The 22,521-nt window shown below is 43.0% G+C and overlaps 1 protein-coding gene across 3 annotated transcripts in view; it reads left to right on the top strand.

The window, feature by feature from the left end:
- Positions 1 to 22,521, top strand: part of zmat4a (zinc finger, matrin-type 4a) — a 288,459-nt gene that overhangs the window by 48,990 nt on the left and 216,948 nt on the right. For all 3 annotated transcript variants that reach the window (XM_073058194.1, XM_073058204.1, XM_073058214.1), the window contains one exon: positions 1,751 to 1,840. In XM_073058194.1, coding sequence (XP_072914295.1) covers positions 1,751 to 1,840 — 90 coding nt within the window. The remainder of the gene's footprint in view (positions 1 to 1,750; positions 1,841 to 22,521) is intronic.

Genomic DNA, 22,521 nt, shown 5'->3' with positions numbered 1-22,521 from the left:
AACAATATGCCACCCTATTCTACTCCAGTGTATACCACTGGTTGTGAGATAGTGGTGCTCCCTTCCTTTATCATTCAGGCCTGATGAAAGGTCTTGGCTTGAAACATCAACTGTTCATTTCCCTCCCTAGATGCTTCCTAACCCACTGAGTTCCTCCAGTATTTTGTGTGTTTAGTACTCATGTGGCCACGTTGAGCTTGAATGAACTGGCAGCTTTCCAGGCTGAGATATGCCTGATGCTGCCCTAGGCTCGTGCTTCTGCACCCCTCATTGACCTGGGAAATTTCTGCTCAGGGAAGATATTCAATTATACACCAGCTTGAAGCAGCAAATTTGTAGCAGTAGAATTCTTGTGCGGCTTCAATGGGAATAGCAACTTGTACCTTTGGGCAAAGGGTGATATTGCAGTTCTGCTCATCACAGGGAATTAGAAAGGTTGAGTGTGGGCTGAATCGAGGCGGTGGAGCCCAGGCCTGAGAGCGTATTGAAGCAATCCAACAGGGAGGTTGGAAAGGTCAGGATGTCGGGGCTGGAGGCAAGGGACGGGTGGGTGTTCAGCTTGCTGCTCAGCGAGTTTACTCGTCTCCGCTCAACTAATGGGCTTCTGGTCTGGCTGAAGTGATGACTGGCTTCGTGTCTGTTATCATTTGTGAACTTCAGTTCTGAATGTCATTTGCTTACTTTTTATTGTTTGCACGATTTGTTTTTTTTGCACATTGAGAGTTTGGTGGTCTTTTTTAATGGGTTCTATTTTGATTTTTTGTTTTGTGTGAGGAGACGAATCTCAAGGTTGTATAATTTATACATCCTTTGATAATAAATACATTATGAACTTCAGGTTGAGCACCATCACAACCAATTTAAGAAGTTGAGTCCTTGCCAACAGTTGTAATTAACATTATTCTCCCTCCTCCTACTTTCTGAAGTCGATGTTGCCAATCGGGTCAACTGATTTGGAGTGGCTAAACAATACTCGAAGCACAACCCACAACTAACTACCTTATAATTGCAGCTGTCATCAAGGTTGTGATTTTCAGCAAGTCTGTTGCTATCAAAACCTTAAAAGCAGAATGTAAAACAATAAAATGAGAACACCATGTACAATTAGCTCAAACAACAGGAGTAATTAGCGCTTCAACTCTACTTTCAGCATAGAAAACTGTCCCTAGAGCACAACACATCTAAAGCTATGAGTGTCAGTTCAGTATCCTTGGTGAGTCTATTGAAAGCAGTGTTGGCGTGTGGCCAAGTGGTTAAGACTTTGGTCTAGTGATCTGAAGGTCGCTAGTTCGAGCCTCAGCTAAGGCAGCGTGTTGTGTTGTTGAGTGAGGCACTTAACCACACATTGCTCTGCGATGACACTGGTGGTCTCCCATACAACCCTGGAAACTGTAAATCCATTCTCTCTTGAGACTAACGGACGAAGTCAGTCCTGACGAAGGGTCTCGGCCCGAAACGTTGACTGCTCGTTTCCACAGATGCTGCCCGACCTGCTGAGTTGCTCCAGCTTGTTTGTGCGTGTTGATTTGACCACAGCATCTGCAGTGTACTTTGTGATAGACGGCCGTGCTGCTAGAGAGAGTAATTCTTTCTGCCACAGAAAGGAAAGGAAAAGTGATATGTGTTGAACAGAGTACTAGATTGAACTGCCCAGAGCTGAATAAACAAAGCAGAGAGGTCAAAGAGAGAGCATGTCTTGATGTCAGATTCCATTTTGGAGTTCATGCAGTTCCTACTGTCTTTTCTGCAGAGTCGGAAGCACGCGAGCAAGGTTCGCCTATACTACATGCTTCACCCTCTCGACGGAGGATGCCCCGCCAAGAAGCTCCGATCAGAAAACGTAAGCAGCCTTACTCTACTCGTCAAGCCATTGTCAAGGTGCAGCACAGTTGCAAGCCATTGGCTCAGTCACCGAGACGTGGGTGAGGAATTTAAAAACAAAAGAAACAAAACATGCTAGAGGACGAGTGGCTTAAGCAGCATCTGTGGAGACAGAGAGATGGTTGACATTTCAGGTTGGGAGCCTGCATCAGGGTTACAAGTACAGAAAGAAGGAAGCCAGAATACAGAGGTAAGAGGGAGTTGTGGAACAGGTTGGTGGGTCATGGGTGGAACCAGGCAAAACGGAGAATGAAGGGAGGGCAGATGTAGCCAGGAGGGCTGAGTGTCAAGACAAATGCTGGTGGATGGCAGTGGAGCAATATAAGGAGTAGACACCCGGGTAGATGTACCGTGGTTGTGTGAGGAGGGGAGAGGAGAGGAAGGTGAATGTAGAGACAGAGGCTGGAAGATGATAAGTGCAACCAACTCAGGAAGGGATGATGGGCAGATGGAACCAGGTGGGTGAAGGAATGGGAAAGGAGAACCAAGCAAGTGAGGAAAATGCACTGGGAAATGGTAATTGTTGATTTGTGAAGGAATGATCCTTCCCCAGGAATAATCATCTTGGATAATCCCTCTCATTTCTGCAAATATTAAACAATTTTCTGAAACAATTTTGGGCACTAAAGAATGTTGATGAACAGAGAGTGCAAGGTGTCCAAATGTATTTTGTCCAGAATGTAGCAAGGCAGGTGGTCAATAAGGCATATGGCGTGCCTGCCCCCCTAGGTTGTGGTTTAGAATATAAGAGCTGGGGTATTATGTTGGAATTTTACAAAGCACTTGTTAAGGCTCTATTTGGAGCATTGTGTGAAGTTCTGGTCACCACACAATAAAATGGTTGCGCTGGAGAAGATGCCAAGGAGATCAATCGGGATGTCCCCTAGATTGGAAAAATCTAATTATGTTGTAAATTCAGTCAGTTCCATCTTGGTACTAGCCTACAAAGGACCCAGGACGTCTTCAAGGAGCGGTGTCTCAGGAAGGCAGCATCCATCATTAAGGACTCCCAGCACCCAGGGCATGCCCTTTTCTCACTGTTACCATCAGGTAGGCATTACAGAAGCCCGAAGGCACACACTCAGTGATTCAAGAACAGCTTCTTCCCCTCTGCCATCCGATTCCTAAATGGACTTTGAACCTATGAACAGTACCTCACTTTTTAAATATATATTATTTTTGATTTTGCATGATTTTAATCTATTCAATACACATACACTGTAATTGATTTATTTATTTATTTCTTCTATATATTTTGTATTGCATTGAACTGCTGCTAAGTTAACAAATTTCACAACACATGCGGGTGATAATAAACCTGTCTCTGAATCTGATTATGTAGAGAAACTAGATAAGCTTTTTTTTGTTTCCCCAGAGAGAAGGAGGCTGAGGGGTGACTTGATCAGATTACAAGAGATTCAATGCGTTCCAGTCACTTATCAATCTTTGTGTAAAAAAAAAAACCCCAGCAAACTCTGATATCTCCCCCTAAACTTTCTTCTAACCATCTTAAATGAATGAACCCTGCTATTAGCGATTGCTGCCCTCAAAAAATTGCTGGGACTTGTACAGTCTGAATGGGTGGGTTGCACCTGAATCAGAAGGAACCCAGTATCCTTTCTGGGAGATTTGCTCATGCTTTTGGAGAGATTTTAAGCAAATTTAGGTCAGAGAATAGATGTACAATGGGAATGAGGTTGAGTCAAGTATATGAGAGGAGCTATAAGGCAGGTATGCAGAGTAGGTATGGCAGATGAGAGGGGACTGTTTGGAATGCCGAATTGTGTGAGGCTTCCGTCAGTCAGGAGTGTGGCGCGTGGCCAAGTGATTAAGGCGTTGGACTTGCGATCTGAAGGTTGTGAGTACGAGCACCAGCTGAGGCACCGTGCTGTGTCCTTGAGCAAGGCACTTAACCACACATTGCTCCAGTCCACCCAGCTGAAAATGGGTGCCAGCAAAATGCTGGGGATTAACCTCGCGATAGACCGGCGTCCTGTGGGGTGGGTGGGAGTCTCGTACTTTCAGTCGCTCCATGCCACAGAAACCGGCATAAGCACAGGCCTGATGAGCCTATAAGGCTCGAAACAGACTTTAACTAACTTTAACTTAACTCCGTCAGTCAGGGTTGTTGCATCCCAGCTGTCTAGATATGCAAGCCTGGTTGGTATGATATGGAGGGCAAGCTGTTGCCCTTGTAGCAAGCTCTGCATCTGATACACCCAAAGGAACGGCTGAGACCGATACACTTTGGTACCAGCACCGTCGCCAGTCAGCGTTGAATTCAACATAGGACTGCTGTAGGAACTCCAACTCCAGATTTTTCCCTCGGGGTTTACTCCCAAAGGCTTCCGCAAGGCAGCGGGGGTTTGAGATCAGAGTTTTCCCTCTTCTAGATGAGCTGCCAACCATGATTGATGAGCCCCATCTGTCGGTCTTAGTAGCCAAACCACGTGTGAAGGCCAGGAGCTGGACTTGGTCAGAGGCAATTTGAGATGCATGCCATTGGGAGCATTTAATAGGTAGTAATAATAGATAAGTCAAATGAACTTGTTGAGCAGCAGGTGGGAATATGTTATTGTTGCAATTATTGACACAGTCAAATGCAAGTAGAACTGGCAACTTGACAGTTAGAGATATAGAATGGGTGGAGAGGTAAAGAAGATGCCTGTGCTTTGTTGAAGACTGTCTTCCACAAACTCTTTCTTCAGTTTCCTTGCTGAAAATAAAGCAAAACTGCCAATGTTGGAAATCTGAAACAACAGAAATAGACAGTATCTGTGGAAAAGGAAACTGAACCAATGTTTCAGTTTCGAAACTCAGAGCCGAAACGCCATCTTATCAATAGAAGAAAAGTCTCTGATCTGAAACATTAACTCTTTTTATCTCCCAATAAACGTTCTCTGAGCTGCTGAGTGCTTCCAGGATTTTCTGCTTTAATTATCAGCTTTGTTTCCACAGGTGTTGCCTGATCTGCTGAGCTCTGGCAACATTTCTCATTCATTTCAGATTTCCAGCATCTGCAGTTTTTATTTTTTAAATGAGCTAGTGCAATTGTTCCTCCAATTCCCTAATGCTCAGTTCACAAATGTGCGGCAATTTCTCTTGTCCATTTTCTATGCTCTCCAGACTTGCATGGAAATTGCACTATGTAACTAAAACCAACGACTAAGAGGTTTTTTTCCCTCTTTTAGACTTTAATGTACATTCAGTGTCTGGCGTATTAGGCAAGTACACGTGCTTGTGAGTGCAAATATCTAATCAGCTAGTCATGTGGCAGCAGTTCAGTGCATAAAGTCATGCAGAAATGGTCAAGAGGTTCAGTTGTTGTTCAGACAAACATCAGGATGGAGAAGAAGTGATGGGACCTAAGTGGAACCCTTTTTTACTGGGCATCTCTAGAGATGTGGCTTGTTAGCTTCTTGCTAACAGCCACCGGAATCAGCAGTAAGGAAACCACCTTTATCAGACTCCGTATGCCTAGGGTGGATATGACTTGGGTCCAGCCAAACCACTGAGGTTGTAATGTCTCACACCACCCCTTCCAAAAACCCGATTTGTGTGAATACTGGGTAACTTCCTGCTCCTATGCAAGCTCCCGTCAGCAAGAAATAACAGTTTGTACACGGCATACAATTATAAAGAAAGTATATTTATGATTGTTAGCTTAACCAAACAGTTATTTAAGAAAAGAAAGAAAAAAAAAACAGAAGGGCCCATCACAAATAAACAGTCAAGTGTGCACAGGTTGGAGCTCAAATATTCCAAAAGCTGTTGTGCCTGATGAGCTTGTGGTGCCAACTCCTCTTCACCGCTCCCCGGTGGACTTTTCCCTCTTGGGCTCCATCGTATCACGCGCTCCTGCAGGATCAAATCCTACAGCTGGTTCTCTCTAGCTTCCTCTCTCTCCATCTCCTGCCAATAAAAAGACCTTGACCCAGCTCAGTGTCTGTCACAAAATTTCTCCCCCAATGTTCTCTCAAACCTTCTTCCAGTTCCACCATCCTGATTAATGGCACAACGTACGTAATCATCCCTTGTCTTTAATGGTAATCCAAACTCTACCAACAGAACACGCTGCTTCTACAGAGAACCATTACATGAAGTACCCTATGACATTAGCAGTACAATCGTTACCAGGGTGTTACACTCTCTCCACACCAAGAATAGCCATGTCATCATGACTTTGAAATTTATCAACCCATCATTAATAACACAGCTTTCAGAGGAATTTTGTGATATCAAGACCTCCAATCCATTTGTAAAAGGTAGTGACATGTCTCACTGGGGGGATAGGCATCATAGGCCAGCCTGTCTGGGGGTTTCCTGACTCTTTGAGACCTCCTTATTCCATCATCCAGTTCTTCAGTCTCAGACACTCATTGAGATCTTTCCTCCCTCTGTCCATTACTCGTGCCTTCCGGCAACACTGGTCCCTCTGCCGCTTGACTGAGCTCAGCTTCACCCCCAGTTACTTTGGAGCCCAGTTTCCCTTCATTGTCTAGCCGCAAGCCTGCCTGTCCACTGCTCGTCATCAACCCCCCCTCCCCCCACCACTGCTACATCGGCATCAGCGTGGGGAGGTTCAGAAATCTCTTCATCGACTATTGAGGAGTTTGTATAAGGTAACATATACCGCACCCCCATTTTCTCATCCTCTGAGCCCGTACAACATTCAGTGGTTAGGTCCCCTTCAGGTCTCCCCACTGTTTGTCTTTCTGTTCTCCCACTTCAGCATAGAGTCGTCCTACGAGGTGCAGGGTCCATGTCAGGCTCTGGGCCAACATGTACCTCTCGTCCTAGAGGTAAAAGGCAGTTCCGATGGAGAATTTTGACAGCCACATTCACATCTTTGGGTTTCACCTGAAAAACTGACACACTTAGCATCTGACTCTCCTCTATGCAAGGCGTAACCACCCAGCGGTCTGCCAACTTTTGCTTCTCTGGTAACCCCAAATTCCCTATGAAAACTCTGTCTCCAGGCATCAGTTGGGAGAACCTACTCTTTTGATCGTATCTCCTCTTGTTTCCCTGATTCTGCTTGGTAGCAGAGACCTCTGCTAGTTCATAAGCCCTTTGCAGTTCCTGCCTCATCTCAGACACATAGTTAAGATAGGTCTTCTGTGACAAGTCTCCTTCTCCGGTCCCAAATCAGAGGTCGACGGACAATCTTGCTTTGTGCCCAAACATCAAATAATATGGCAAGTATTCAATAGCTTATTCTGTGTACAGTTGTAGCAGTGGACCAGATGCCCAATATGCTGGCTTCATTTGCTCTTCTTGCTGATAATCCAGGGTTTCGAGCATGTCTAGCACTGTCCAGTCGAACATCTTCAGGCTGGGGATCACCCCGCAGGTGATAAGGGGTAGTCCTCAACTTCTCGACTCCCAAGCATACCCAGGAACTAATGTATGCACCTACTCTCATAGTCCTTTCCCTGATCGCTGTGTATCCATCTGGGAAAGCCATAATGAACAAAATACTTTTCCCATAACACTTTGGCCACAGCGGACCCTCTGATCCTTTGTAGGAAAGGTTTGAGCATATCTGGTGTAGTGATCGGTAATCACCAAGACATTCGCAGTGTTGCTATGGAGAGGAAGTCCTTATATACGAGATCAAGTGGCCCAGCACTGTGCAAATCGGATAAAGGAGCAGTTATATATTCAACAGTTGAGGGTTTGTAAAAGTCAACACAGATAGTTTTGTCAGCAGTTCCTTCAGCAACTGAAAGTCCTCTTCATATTTTGCATCCCATCTTGCCCCAAAAGGCTCTGAAGGGTTAAGATAAATTTTACCATCTTCTCCTTTGGTCCTCCTCCCTTTTTTCCCCAGGGGAGGGTAACCACTCAGAAGCTAATCAAAAGGTGATTCTCTTTGAAGTAGTCCTTCACAAACCTCCAGTAGTACCCACAGAGTCCAAGAAACAAGAATAGAGCACTTACATTTTTGGGCGTTGGACATGTGTCACCACCTCTATCTTTAGATCCATAGCTACTCCATCTGTTGAGACTATGTGCTCAACATAGTTGACAGACATCTTGTAGAACTGGCACTTGTCCGGTTACAGTTTTAACCCTTCAGCTTTCAGGTGACCTAACACCTTCTGTAGCCTCATCTCATGCTGTTCTAGGGTGGACCTGAACACTGTGAGATCATCCAGGTACACCAGTACCTCAAGCAAGTTCATATCCCCAATGGTCTTCTCCATGGCATGCTGGAAGATAGCTGCTGCTCTTGATATGCCCTGGGGCATCCTTTCAAACTGAGGGAATCCAAATGGCATTTGGATTCTCTTCTCTGTGTCGGCTTCACTCATAGGTATCTGATAATACCCACTCCTTACGTCTAGCACACTGAACCACTTCACTCCACTCAGGCAAGCCAGTGTGTCCTTGATCCTCAGAACAGTATATGTTCAGGCTGTGTATGTCGGTTCTGTGTCCAATAGTCAACACACATTCATACCTTCCTATTTTTCTTTCTCACCACCACTATGGTGACGCATGAGGAATCCTTGACTCAGTGGTATTTCCACCTTCCTTCTGTTTCAGCAGATGCTGACAAACAACTTCCACCTCTGCAGCTGCTAATTGCCGAGACCCTTCTCTGAAATGGTTGTCCTCTGTCATTCGGATGGTGTGGCGAGTACTCTTGGAACAACCCACATCAATCTCGTCAGTAGAAAAGACATCTTCGAACTTTAACATCTTCTCCGTCAGTCTCCTTTTCCAACCTCCAGGTACTAGGGAGTCACCAAGTTGAATGACCTGGCTGTCAGCTTTCCTGATCCAGGAGAAAATCTGCAGATGCTGGAAATCCAAGCAACACACACAAAATGCTGGAGGAACTCAGCAGGCCAGGCGGCATTTGTGGGGGAAAAAAAATACTGTCGATGTTTTGGGCCGAGACCCTTCTCTCTCCTGCTTGTCTCACAGGAAAACTAGACATTACAGTCACCAGAAAAAGGAGCGCCATCAGCATTCCCTGCCTGAGGGCAACCTCCCTCTCCGAGGTATTATTGATAATCACTGTCACCAGTTTACCTGTACAACCGACTGCTTCTGCAGTTCGGGCCCCACCAATACCCCAGTAGGTATTCCAGAGCATCCATCTCGGCTTCAGACATTCTGGGACAATTGGGTTTCCCGTCACTTTAGCTACTTCCTCAGACCATAACATAACAGGTTTGGACTGGGTGTACCACACAATTCCTCACTTGTGCTCATCATCTGGCCAAGGATGGGCTTGCATTTTTCCAAAAACTGCTCTGAACACTCCTGTCACGTCATCGCTAGCCTGAACTAAAACCACATCTTGGCCCGCTGTTTGTTCAACCTGCCATTCCATGAATGCAACTTTCCCTAATACTTTAACAGTGTTTAAAACCCAATCAACAATTCACCTGCGCTGCAGATCCACCCCACTCAGAACCAAGTATTAGTTATGGGTAATCTCTTTGAATTGCAGCAATGTTTAATCCCTGTGGGTTAACACAGTTTAACACAGGTTTAAACACAAAACCACTTAATCAATTCTTAGAGCAATTACACAATGTTCAACTAATTCAATCCAGGATGATAGCCCCCTCCATGAAATCTCTTTTTACTGGGCGCCTGTAGAGATGCAGCTCGTTAGCCCCTCGCTAACAGCCGAGTTCAGCAGTGAGACATCCACCATTCACAGACTCCGTCTGTCTAGGGTGTGTATGACTTGGGTCCCATCAAACCCGTGAGGTTGGGATGTCTTACCCACCCGAACCCCGATCTGTGTGAATACTGTGTGGTTTACTGCTCCTGTTCAATCAACTGGTGGCAAGAAATAACAGACTGTTGATGGCATACAATTATAAAGAACATATATTTCTGAATGTTAACTAAATTGTTATTAAAGAAAAAAAACAGAAGGGCCCATCATAATTAAATAGTCAAATATGCACAGGTTGGAGTTCAAATCTTCCAAAAGCCGTTGTGTCCAATGTACTCATGACACCCACTCCTATTCATCGATCCCCGGTTGAATTTCCCCCTATTGGGTTGCATCAAATCACGCACACCCGCCGGATCAAATCCCATGGCCAGTTCTCTCAATCTTCTTCTCTCTCCATCTCCTGCTGAAAAAAAGACCTTGACCCACCTCTATGTTCATCACAAAACTTCTCCCCCAGCATTCTCTAGAACCTTCTCCCAGTTCCACCATCCTGACTGGATAACACAACATTCCTAATCATCCCTTATCTTTGATGGTAACCCAAGCACTACCAGAAGAAAACACAGTGCTTTTACAGTAAACCACTGCATGCAATGCCCTATGACTTTAGCAATAAAATCTTTGCCAGGTTGTTACATAAGTGACTTTGACTGTGGAATGACTGGTGGTGCCAGATGGGGTGCATTGAGTATCTCAGAAACTTGCTGATCTCCTGGGATTCTCATGCACATTGATCACTAGAGTTTACAGAGAATGGTGAAAAACCATTATTGAGGGAGGTCAGAGAAGAATGGTCAGAGTATTTCGAGCTGACAGGGATGCAACAGTAACTCAAATAACTATGTGTTACTACAGTGATGTGCAGAAGAGTATTTGTGGCCACAGAATGTATAAAAGACAATCTGACAGAAGATTTACGTTTTCTAGCTTTCATTGGGCATTTAATACTTTTTTTCAACTGCATATAACATTTCACTGTAAATACCAGAAACCCTGTTAAAAGAGAAAAAAATAAGAAACATTTAATGTCTGGCAGTGTGAAATTTGCAAATACTGCAGCTGATCTCCAACTGAGCCCACACTCTGTAAGCTGCTATAATCACCAGGATTTTATTATTTTCCTCTTTTAATTGGCAAAAAAAACCTAAGTTTGCAATTAAATACCATGACCTTACTCCCCAATTACACACACAGAGATCCACTCACTTGCAATCAAGTGTCAAGTGTCATTCTAGTATCCAATCACCTAATCATGTGGCAGCAACATTGTCAAGAGATTCAATTGTTGTTCAGACCAAATATCAGTACAGGAAAGAAATGTGATCTAAGTGACTTTGACCATGGAATGTATGTTTGCTGCCAGATGGGGTAGTTTGAGTATCTTAGAGACTGCTGATCTAATGGGATTTTCATGCACAACTGTCTCTGGAGTTTGCAGAGAATGATGTGGAAAAACACCCAAAAAAAATCCAGTGAGCAGCGGTTCTGTGGGTCAACATACCTTGTTAACGAGAGAGGTCAGTGGAGAATGGGCAGAGTGGTTCAAACGAAGAGGAAGGTGCCAGTTACTCAAATAATCATGCATGGTGGTGTGCAGAGAAGCATTCTCAACACAACACATCAAACCTTTATTAGGCCAGGAAGTACCTAATAAAGAGAACATGGCGTGAATACAAGTCAGAGATCAGTAGATTTCTGGATATTAAGGGCATCAATTGATACATGGCTAATGGTGGGAAGTGTCTTGCATTAAACAATTGATCTGTGATGAAATCTTGTAGTAAAGCCAAATGACCCAGTCTTGTTTCAGTCTTCCTTATACTTATGTTGAAATATAAATGAAGAAAACCTCTCTACCAGGTATTGAAGGACTCTGTGTATTCTTTATTGCATTATGGACCTTACAGGTTTTTTGACTCTAGTCAATGAAGTTGCATGGTTATAATCATGACTGCCAATAAGCAAAAAGTTATTACCATAGGTATAAAGTAAAGTACTTTCTGACTGTCGAAGAATGGAATTGTAATATCTTTTAGAAAGAATTTTTTAGTTCTTGACACAGAACTCTTTTGGAAACCTAATCATCTTTTCAATATCTTGCTTGCAGTAGAGTACTGGGGATCTTACTCTCCAAATTATACATTTACGAAGCCTGGAATAAATGTCGACACAAATACTAGTCTATTGCATTGAGTTTCACTCATCTTAGAGCTGTGCAAAGCAAATCAAGCAGATAAATAACAATTATTGCATCGTAATCATATTTCTTTGTTAGAGGAGAACAAGCTCGTCAGATCTAGTTCTTGGTATTAGATAAAGATAAGCAGGCAGAGGGTGAGATATCTTGTGCAATATTCTGTAAGGGGGAGAGAACAAAGGATAATAGAATAGAATACTTCATTAAGATGGAGAGTGCAGTAGCTAAGGTTCTGAATCCACAAAAAGTGTAAATCATGAATTGGCAATGACAGGGTCTTTACTAAATGAGTTGTACAGGCAAAGGATAATATTTAACAAATTCACACATTGATTACAACAATTGTTCATTCCTGTCAGCACAGAAATTAATCAGGAAAGAGGGTTTAAGCTTGGCTTATGAAAGTATCTAGAGATAATATTAAACCCAGAACGCCAGCGTATAACACAGCCATAAAAAGCAGCCAGCCTGAAGATTAGGAGCAGTTTTGAACTCAGCAAAGGAAGACAGCAACATTTATTAAGTGAGGGAGATATTAAGAGGGGCAGATGGAGTATAAGAGTAAACTAGCAGGGACATAAAACCTGACAGTCAAAGCTTCTGTAAAGATGTGAAAAGAGAAAAGGTTAGTGGACACAGTGGTCAGAAGTATGAGAAATTACAGTTGTATATGAAAAATTGCAAAGAAAGGGCAGAGTAGTTGAATATACAAGGATGGAGAGAACCAAGAGGCTAGAAAGAGGGAGGAATGAAGGAAATCATTGTTAGTGAAGAACAGTGCTAGAGACATTACCATGTTCCATGGGCCTGAGAATCTACATCCCAGAAGAACTGGCCCTGCATTGGCAGTCATTCTTTGTACTTGTGAGCGGCTCCTAAAAAGAAATGGAGGTTGGCCCCACAATTTATAAAATAAGGAAGAGAAAATAAACAGGGAATTATGGAGCAGAAAGAGTGTCGGTAGTAGGAAAGGAAAACTAGAATCCGTTCTGAAAGATGCAAAAGCAATGTACTTGGAAAGTGTTCATGGGATTAGACAAATTCAATAAGAGTTTATGAAACAGAAGTCATGCTTCACAACTCTACTGGAGTATCTTGAGGCTTTACTAGTTGAATAGATAAGAGGGAACCGAGGAATAAGGTTGCACCAAAGTGATTATTGTGCAGATTAAAGAATGGGATGGTGGTGGTGGACATAATACAGTAGCTTGGATTGAGGATTGGTTGACAGGGAGTCAATAGACAGGAGGAATGAATGTGTCTGTGTTCAGTGTGGCAGGAACCAGGTAGGAGGCTGCACATAAAGTGGCTGGGTGGTTGGCAGGGTAGCGGAAAGAGAACGGGATCTGTGCAGAGGACGCAGAGAAGTTCCAATCTTAGATGGGCACATGGATGTAAGAAAGTATGGAAAGTTATTGGCTGTGTAGGAGCAAAGGGTTGGATAGATCATGGAGTTGGTTTATCTAGATTGGCACAACATCATGGGCCAAATGGGCCATACTGTGCTGCACTGTTCTATGTTCTAGACAAACTGAGTGAGTGGGCAAATGTATGGCAGATGGAGTTTAATGTGGCCAAGTATGAAGGTATCTGCTTTGGTTCATAAACCAGATAATTATCGGAATGGTGATAGAATGAGAAAAAGGAAAACTCCATGAGGGCTGAGAGTCCTACACATTGAACACTGAGAGTAAATGGTCAAGTGCAGTGAGCAGTTAAGAAGGCAAATAGTATGTTGGCCTTCATTACAAGGGAAATTGAGTACAAGAGCAGCGATATCTTGCAGTTGTACTAGACCTTGATAAAACCACATCTGGGGTGCTCTACGTATGTAGTTTTGGTCACCTTTTCTGAGGCAGGATGTTCTTCCCACAATGGAAATGCACCAGAGGTTTACTGAATTGAATTTCAGGATAGGAAACAAGGGGAGCTTGGGTTGGCTAGGACGATATTCAGTGAAGTTCAGTGGAGTGGGAACAGATGTAACAGAAATCTATAAAACTTGAAGCAGACGGCAGAGACACTGCAAAGCGTATGTTCTTGATAGCTGGAGAATTCAGAACAAGGGGTCACAGTTTCAAGGCACAAGGCATAATATTTTAAAGTTCAAAGTAAAACTTATTATCAGAGTACGTACTTTACATGTCACTACATACAACCATGAGATTGTTTTTCCTGCAGGCATACTCAGCAAATCTATAGAATGGTAACTGTAAACAGGATCAATGAAAGAGCAAGAGCATAGAAGACAGCAAACCGTTGAAATGCAACAACAAATAAATAGTAATAAATAACAAGAGCATGAAACATCAAGATCAAGAGTCAAAGTGCGATCATTGTTTGTGGGAACAGCTCAATAGATAAGTGTAGTTATCCTCTTTTGCTCAAGAGCTTAATGGTTGAGGAGTAGTAACTGTTCTTGGACTTGGTGGTGCAAGTCCTGAGGCTCTTGTACTTTCTACCTGATGACATCAGCAAGAAAAGAGCATGGCCTGGGCGGAGAGGATCTTTGATGACAGATGTTGCTTTCCTATGACAGAGGTTCATGTAAAGTAGATATGCTCAGTGGCTGGGAGGGTTTCACCCATGATGTACTGGGCTGGATCTACTACCTTTTGAAAGATTTTCTGTTCCCATACTGTAATTTGGAACCAAGGTCAGGAGATATACCTTCACCTAAGTGGTGGTGAATCTGTAGAGTTCTCTACCAGCAAAAAGAGTGGAGCCCATAAAATCGTAAGATCTAGGAGCAGAATTAGGCCATTTGGCTCATTGAGTCTGCTCAACTATTAACACTCAATGTCCACTTTATTAGATACACCTATATACCTGCTTGTTAATGCAAGTATCTAATCAGCCAATCATCTGGCAGCAATTCATTTCATAAAAGCACGCAGACATGGTCAAGAGGTTCCATTGTTATTCAGACCAGACATCAGCATGGCGAGGAAATGTGATCTAAGTGATTTTGACTGTGGAATGATTGCTGGTGCCAGACAAGGTGATTTGAGTAGTGCAGAAAGTGCTGATCTCCTGGAATTCTCATGCTCAACAGTCTCTGGACTTTACAGTGATTGGTAATAAAAAACAAAAGTAAAATCCAGTGAGTGGCAGTTCCGAGGGTGAAAATACCTTAGTAATATGAGGCTAGAGGAAAATGGCCAGACGAGTTCAAGCTGACAAGAAGGTGACAGTAACTCAAATAACTGCGTGTTTCGTTAGTGTACAGAAGAGCATCTGTAAATGCACAACACGTCAACCTTGAATTAGATGGGCTCCAGCAAGAGGAAGGCCATGAGCATCCGTCCAGTGGCTACTTTATTAGATATAGGAGGTACCTTGTAAAGCAGCCATTGAATATATTCATTGCTGAGTTTTTTTTCAACCCCATTCTTCCAACTTCTCCCTGTAATCCTTTAATACCCTTATCAATCAAGAATCTATCTATCCGTGCCATAAATACACCCAGTGAGTAGTCTCCAAAGCCCTCTGTGGCAACAAACAGATTTGTCACACTCTGTCTGAAGAAATTTCTTCTCAGTTCAGTTTTAAAGAGACTTTCTTTTATTCTAATGCTTTGCCCTCAGATCCTAGTCTCTCGTCACAATAGAAACATCCCATCCATGTGCGCTTTATCCAGGCCTTCCTGAATTTGGTAGGTTTCAATGTGATATCCCCCGCCTTCCACCACATTCTTCTGAACTCAATGGAAGGCTTCCCATAGGGTGAGACTTTCATTCCAGGGATAATTCTTGTGAACATCCTCTGGACCACTTCAGGGCCAGCACATCTTTCCTTTGACATAAGAGTCCAAAATTGCTCACAGTATTCTCCATGTGGTCTGACCAATGCCTTACAAAGCCTCAGCATTACAACCTTGCTTTTATATCCCCATACCATTGATATAGGGTTGGAGTTGGGAGGTGGGCTACTGCACGAGATCAAAGTAAGCTGCATAGAGTTGAAAAATTAGCCTATTCCATCATGGGCACTAGCCTCCATCTTCAAGGAGCGGTGCCTCAGAAAGGCAGCATCCATCATTAAGAACCTCCACCACCCAGGACATGCCCTGTTCTCATTGCTACCATCGGGAAGGAGATACAGAAGCCTAAAGGCACACACTCAACAATTCAGGAATAGCTTCTTCCCCTTTGCAATCTGATTTCTGAATGGACATTGAACCCATGGACACTACCTCAATATTTTACTTTTATTTCTGATTTTTTGGGCTGCATTTTTTGAAATGTATGTATATTTACTGTCCATTATCATGTATTATGTTATACTGCTGCTGTAAAGTTAGAAATTTCACATATGTTGGCGATGTTAAATCTAGTTCTGATTCTGATTCATCTCAGACAGACTGAAAACTACTGTATACTCAAAAAAGTGCTATCTATTTCTCAATGGCAAAGAAGACAAAGGTTTTAAGGACTTTGGGGAGAAATCAAGGATGGACGCTAATGGGTCAGGCCTAATCAAGTTGAATAGCAAAGCAAATAATTTATTCCTGTTCTCCAGTTGTTTATGTTCTGATGGGAATTGAAGGAGGTGGGGGGGGGGGGAGTGGGACAGGGTGAGAGAGAGAGAGAGAATTAACAGTGTTGAGTGCAAGTGATGGAGAGAGACCAAGATACAGAGATAGGGAAAATCAGTAGGGTTGAATGCAGGTCTGTGAAAGAGAGAAAAAGCTACTCTGAAACTCTGTAGTGCTGTGGAATATACTCTCTTGTTAAATGCAGGAAGTACAGGAACCTCCATTGTGTGCCCTTCTGGTCACCCAGCTGTAGAAAAGATGTCACTCAGCTGGAAAGGTTGTAGGGATGATTCACGAGACTGTTACCAGGTCTGGAGAACTTGACTTGTAAGGAGAAACTAGATCATTTTGCGAAATCTTGTGGATCCCTGTAATTTCAGCTTTCTCATTTCCCAGCAATTCTGCAGTAGCAGACAATAATTCCACGATCAGTTGGAATTCTGGTGAACATTGCAAACAATGCAAGTTCATTATGATTTGCTCTTTCAATAATGCTTTATTCTGTAGTTGCAGATTTAGATTGTCCTCTCTCGAGATTCTTCATTTCCCTATCCAGTCTTGTCTGGATTGAAAACTGCTATTATGCACTACAGCATCAGCATTTTAAAGCAAAAACAGAAAAATCATTCTTCCTTGTAATGTTGATTCCTAGTGTCTTAGAATTGCCATCAAGCCGGTGCAATCTACCAGTGGAGAGGCTGCCATTTGATCACTGTATGTGCTTACTTCTTCAGAGACAAGTCCACTCCCCTTCCTTCCCGCTGCATATTTGCCCTCAGATGTTCAATTGCTACAAGCGACCCGCTGCATTATGAGGGTGAGGTGGGGTGATGGTGGTTCCCAGAAAATGGACCCATAATGAACCCACATCAACTGTGCATGTATCCGGAAACAAACGTTCATTTATTTACTTTTACTTCACATAAATTCCATAAGAGGAAGTTTGTTTCTGTAGATATTTCTGGGCAGCGATTTGTGAATTTGGAAAGGTAAATTTCTGTTATACCTGAATGACTGTAGCATGGAGGTCACCAGTATTTTATTCAATAATTGTGCGTACGTTCTAAAATAAACATATTAAGTGGCAGATTATTGATGATCTCAAAGAGCGCAATTTACAGGTATGTTGTTTTGTGGAAATTAGAAAATGATATTAATAAGCAGTGTTGTCTTCATCATATAATCTTGAGTCACCCTGCACAGAAAAGGCTATTTCTAGCTGACATGAAGCTCCATCTAGTTCAATGATTGCTCACAACTGACTCCAAATTCTTTACCCAACTTCATCCTATTTTGATGACTTTAATTGATTCAATGATCTAAGGTAAGGACATGCTCCACAAGCAGTAATTGAAACAGAAATCAACCATTCTCTGAGGTAGCCTCATGACAGGTAGTTTGGCCCATTAAATCTATGCTGGCTCACATCAATCCCTTTTCCCCCACTGAGCGATTACGTTCCTTCATCGCAATCTATTTGCTCTTACGTGCTCGTAAACTCCAGCTCATTTTCCTATTACCCACCTGCACTCAGGGGGGATCTGCAATAACCAATTAGTCTATCATCTCACACTTATTGAGGCGTTGAGGGGGAAACTGCAGCATCTGGAGGAAAACCACACACAATCGCAGGGGGATCTGCAAACTCAGAAACACTGAAGGTTAGGATCGAACCCAGATCGTCGGAGCTCTGCCACTCAATCAGATCGTGGCCGATCTACTCTTGACCTCGCCTCCATTTTTCAACCTCCCCCTCATGGTCCAAGATTCACATCTGTTTAGATTTTGAATATGTTCAATGGCTTCACCTCCACACTTCTTTGGGGCAGGGTGTTCCAAAGATCCACAACGCTCACTGAAAAAATTCTTTCTCTGCTCCATCCTCTTCATGTCTCACTGTCAGGCCACCTTCAAATCCTCCTTTCTTCTATAAGATCACTTCTCAGTCTGTGATACTTCAATTAATATTGCCCCAACCTGCTCAATCTCTCCTCACACACCGACCCTTTCATCTCCAGAATTAGTCTGGTGAGCCTTCTCTGTATTAGCTCCAATGCAGGGATAGCTGTCTGTAAGTGAGACCCAGATTGCACACGGTCTCACCTGTGTCGTTGTGGCTAGGTGTAAGCTTTGATCATTATTTTCTGTAGTTATACTAACTGCCTGTGTTTCATATATCAGGATCTCAGATAACTCTTTCTATACGGCATTCTGTAATTCCCCTCTACCCCCTTTTCCCTCTCCTCCTAATGGACCCATCCATCATCCTGTCTCTTCCATCTGCTGTCACCCCTCCTCGAATGGAATCACTTTGTTGCTTGTCAGCTCTTGCTCCACCCCTTCCCTCCATCGTTTAACACTGGCTTCACTCAGACCCAGTGAAAGGTTGACTGTCCGTTTCCCTCACAGATGCTCTCCAACCCACTGAGTTCCTCCAGCATTGTGCCTGTTGCTCCTGACTGCAGCCTGTTCAATCTCTTGAGTCTCAATTCTGTAATCTCCTTCCACTTGAAGAATATTCAGTGTTTTTGTTCCTTCTGCCAGAGTACGTGGCCTCACATTATAAATTCCTCCGAATCTTTTATTTTTTAATTTGCTCTTGGGGCTAACACACTTTTATGACCCCATTCTCTGAATGCATACAGCTCCTCCTGATTTTTTTCTTATAAAACCCTGCAGGAAACAATATCAGTTTATATTTCGTGCAACTAACAATGCTAGTGTGCTGTTTTCTGTGATCTGTTGACCACTTTACACTTACAGGTTCCACTCACCATCAGTTTTGGGACATTATTAATGTCTCCCATGAGAATGATGTAGTGATGTATCCCTCAGTTGAAAATGGAAAATGATATTAATAAGGCAACAATAATGTGGCCTGTTGTAGTTTTTAATCATGACAACGTCAAGCCATAAAATTTAATTTGGAAGAAATATAGCACAGAAATGGCTGTCTGCGACATTAGAGTGTGACAGCTAATGAATATGATTCCGATTATAATTTTTAAAAAGCCAATAACATATTTGATACAGGAGGGTTGATGCCTCTCTTTGAGGAATTGGAGCAAACGAATCACTATATCATTTTATGAAAGTGCACAGTGATTCCAAAAATAATTTTAGTGACAGACATCCAATAGTTGTCAGTACAGGTGACCTCATTATGGGAAAGTGGACTCCTCAAGGACTGTCCAGATTGTGATTTCCCACAAGGCAAAGTGTCATACACATGGAGAAATGTGAGTTGAAAGAAACATTTATTTTCTTCTTTTCACATAAATTCTGCAAGAGAGAATTTTGTTCCATATTTCAAGTTTTTGTTTAGTGACAAGTGAAATCTTTAAGGGCAAAATTCCATTACCTGAATGGCTGTGCTACAGCGTTCGCATGTATGTGTTTAAATCCAGCAAAATTTAAATATTCAGATTACAAAGAAGAATGTGCCACTTCGTCCCTCCAATGACTTTCAATCCACATTCTCGACTCTAGGCTAAGGGATGACCACTAACTCTGAAGCCATTCACTTAGATCATGGTTGAACTAATTGGAACATTCAACTCCACATTCCTGCACCCTCCTGTCATCTTTCAGCCCCCCACCCCCCTTACCAGCTTCTACTTTAAAAAAATATTTTGAGGCACTGTCCTTTGAGGAAGAAGGTTCATGGAGCTATACAGAATGAGAACACACTCTTTACTCCAACTTCTCTATGCTGACCAAGATGCCAAAGTATGCCACTTCATTTGCCTGCCTCCAAACCTTTCCTACCCATGTATCTGTCTAAATGTCTAACAGACTTCGTAATTCTACCACCTCCTATGGCAGCTTGCTTGTGTGTGAAAAACATGTCCCTCAGGTTCCTTTCCCTTCTTACCTCAAACCTGTGTCCCAGTAGTTTTGGCCTCTCCTACCCTAAGAAAAAGACTATGACTATTTTTCCCTATCAAAACTCCTCACTATTTTATTCATCTCTGAAAGGTCAACCCTCAATCTCCTTCACTCCAGGGAAAAGAATATCAGCATATCCAATATCTCCTTGTATCTCAAGCCCTCAAGTTCTGGCATCATTCCTGTGAATCCAAAGACTAGTGGCCTTCTGAGAGATGAAAGTAAATTGCCTTCTCTCTGTTGTCTGAAGTGGGCCACCTCTTTTTTAAACAGTTGTGGATTGTTGCACACAAGGAAACACCCTCTCCACCTTCACTCTGGTTAATATATTCAGTGGCCACTTTTATTAGTACACATGTGCACCTGCTCATTAATGCAAATATCTAATCAGCCAATCATATGGTAGCAACTCAAGGTCATGATCAAGAGGTTAGAGGCCAGATGGGTCCTCCAACTTCGGGGGTTCTGCTCAGGGCTAATAATCCTGACTGGTTAAAGGAAATTGTTACAGAAAAAGCAATGAAGAAGAAGCCTTCTTTATCTGTATGCGACTAAGAACAGACAGAAATGGAGAATCTTCATTGCCGCCCTAGATGCCAACGGCATAACAGGTTGTAAATAAGTACGTCATAAACCTCCTTTATACTTCAAACATATGCTCTCCATTATTTGACATTTCTTCCCTGAATTAAAGACTTACTCACCACCCTACCTATGCTTTAGCATTTTATATACTTAAGGTTGCCCCCTCAGCCTCTGACGTTCCGGATGAAACAATCCAATTTGTCCGATCTTTCCTTATGACTGCTACTCTCCAGTCCAAGCAGCATCCTGGTGAACCTCTTCTGCACCCTTTCCAAAGCCTCCATCTCCTTTAAATGGGGCGACCAGGACTATGCATAATTCTCTAGACGTGGCCTAAACCAAAAGGTCTGGCATGGCTTAGCTGTGCGAACAGCAGAGTGAGTGGAGCCAGGCTAACTCAAGGCAGTCCAGCTAAGAACCCAGCCTGGGACATAATGAAACCAGCTCACCGAGGGCGGTGTGTGTGGAAGAGGGAAGTGGCTGCAGCAACAATGAGACCAGTTGACTAAGATAAATTAGTAGGTTTTTTTTTTCACAAGGATAATTACTTGCAGTGACGTGGAAGATAATTGATCACCGTGCAGATGATTGCTTTACTGCAAGGAGAATGTTGAAACTGGAGCTGCATCTGGCAGTACATGGAAAAAAAACGGGGTGCTAGTGAGGTTCTCACTACAATAGCAGAATAAGTTCAGTAATTAATAGTGCATGGGGGTATAGTACGAAGCTTACAAGGTCAGAGTTCTGGGCCATTAATCAAGAGACACACATTTAAATCCCACTGTGATCACTGTCAAATTTAAACTCCAGTTAATAAATAAGTCTGGTTAAGGATAGTCCCAGTGATACTAACCATAAACAGCCAGCCAGTTAACCAGTACCCTCTAGGAAAGACAGTCTTTACTGTGTCCAATCTACATGTGACTCCAGACCTACCAATGAGGTTGACTCTAAACTGGTTAGCATTAGATGGGCACTTAGGGATGCGTAATAAAAATGATGTGCACATCCTCTGTGAATGAATAAGATAAAAACAAAGCCACCATCTTGCCAGCCGTCTTTTCAGACCTTTTTCAGGGTCACTGTCCCTTCAAGTGGGAAATCCCATGGCTGGTAAAGAGTGGTATGTCCCAGCCAAATTCTCCGCAACTGATAGACAGAATGGGAGCAGAATGTCCTGTTTTCGTAGAAACATAGAAAACCTACAGCACAATACTGGCCCTTCGGCCCACAAAGTTGTGCTGAACATGTCCCTACCATAAAAATTATTAGGCTTACCTATAGCCCTCTATTTTTCTAAGCTCCATGTACCTATTCAAAAGTCTCTTAAAAGACCCTATCGTATCCGCCTCTACCACCATTGTCGGCAACCCATTCCACGCACTCACCACTCTCTGTGTAAAAAAACTTACCCCTGACATATCCTCTGTACCTACTCCCCAGCACCTTAAACTTGTGTCCTCTTGTGGCAACCAGTTCAGCCCTGGGAAAAAGCCTCTGACTATCCACAAGACCAACGCCTCTCATCATTTTATACACCTCTATCAGGTCACCTCTCATCCTCCATCGCTCCAAGGACAAACGGCCGAGTTCACTCAAACTGTTTTTATAAGGCATGCTCCCCAATCCAGACAACATTCTTGTAAATTTCCTCTGCACCTTTTCTATGGCTTCCACATCCTTCCTGTAGTGAGACGACCAGAACTGAGCACAGTACTCCAAGTG

The sequence above is a fragment of the Hemitrygon akajei genome, chromosome 1 (genome assembly GCF_048418815.1).
Source record: "Hemitrygon akajei chromosome 1, sHemAka1.3, whole genome shotgun sequence".
NCBI lineage: Eukaryota > Metazoa > Chordata > Chondrichthyes > Myliobatiformes > Dasyatidae > Hemitrygon > Hemitrygon akajei.
Note: the sequence above shows the minus strand (reverse complement) of the source record. Positions and strands in the feature narration are given on the sequence as shown.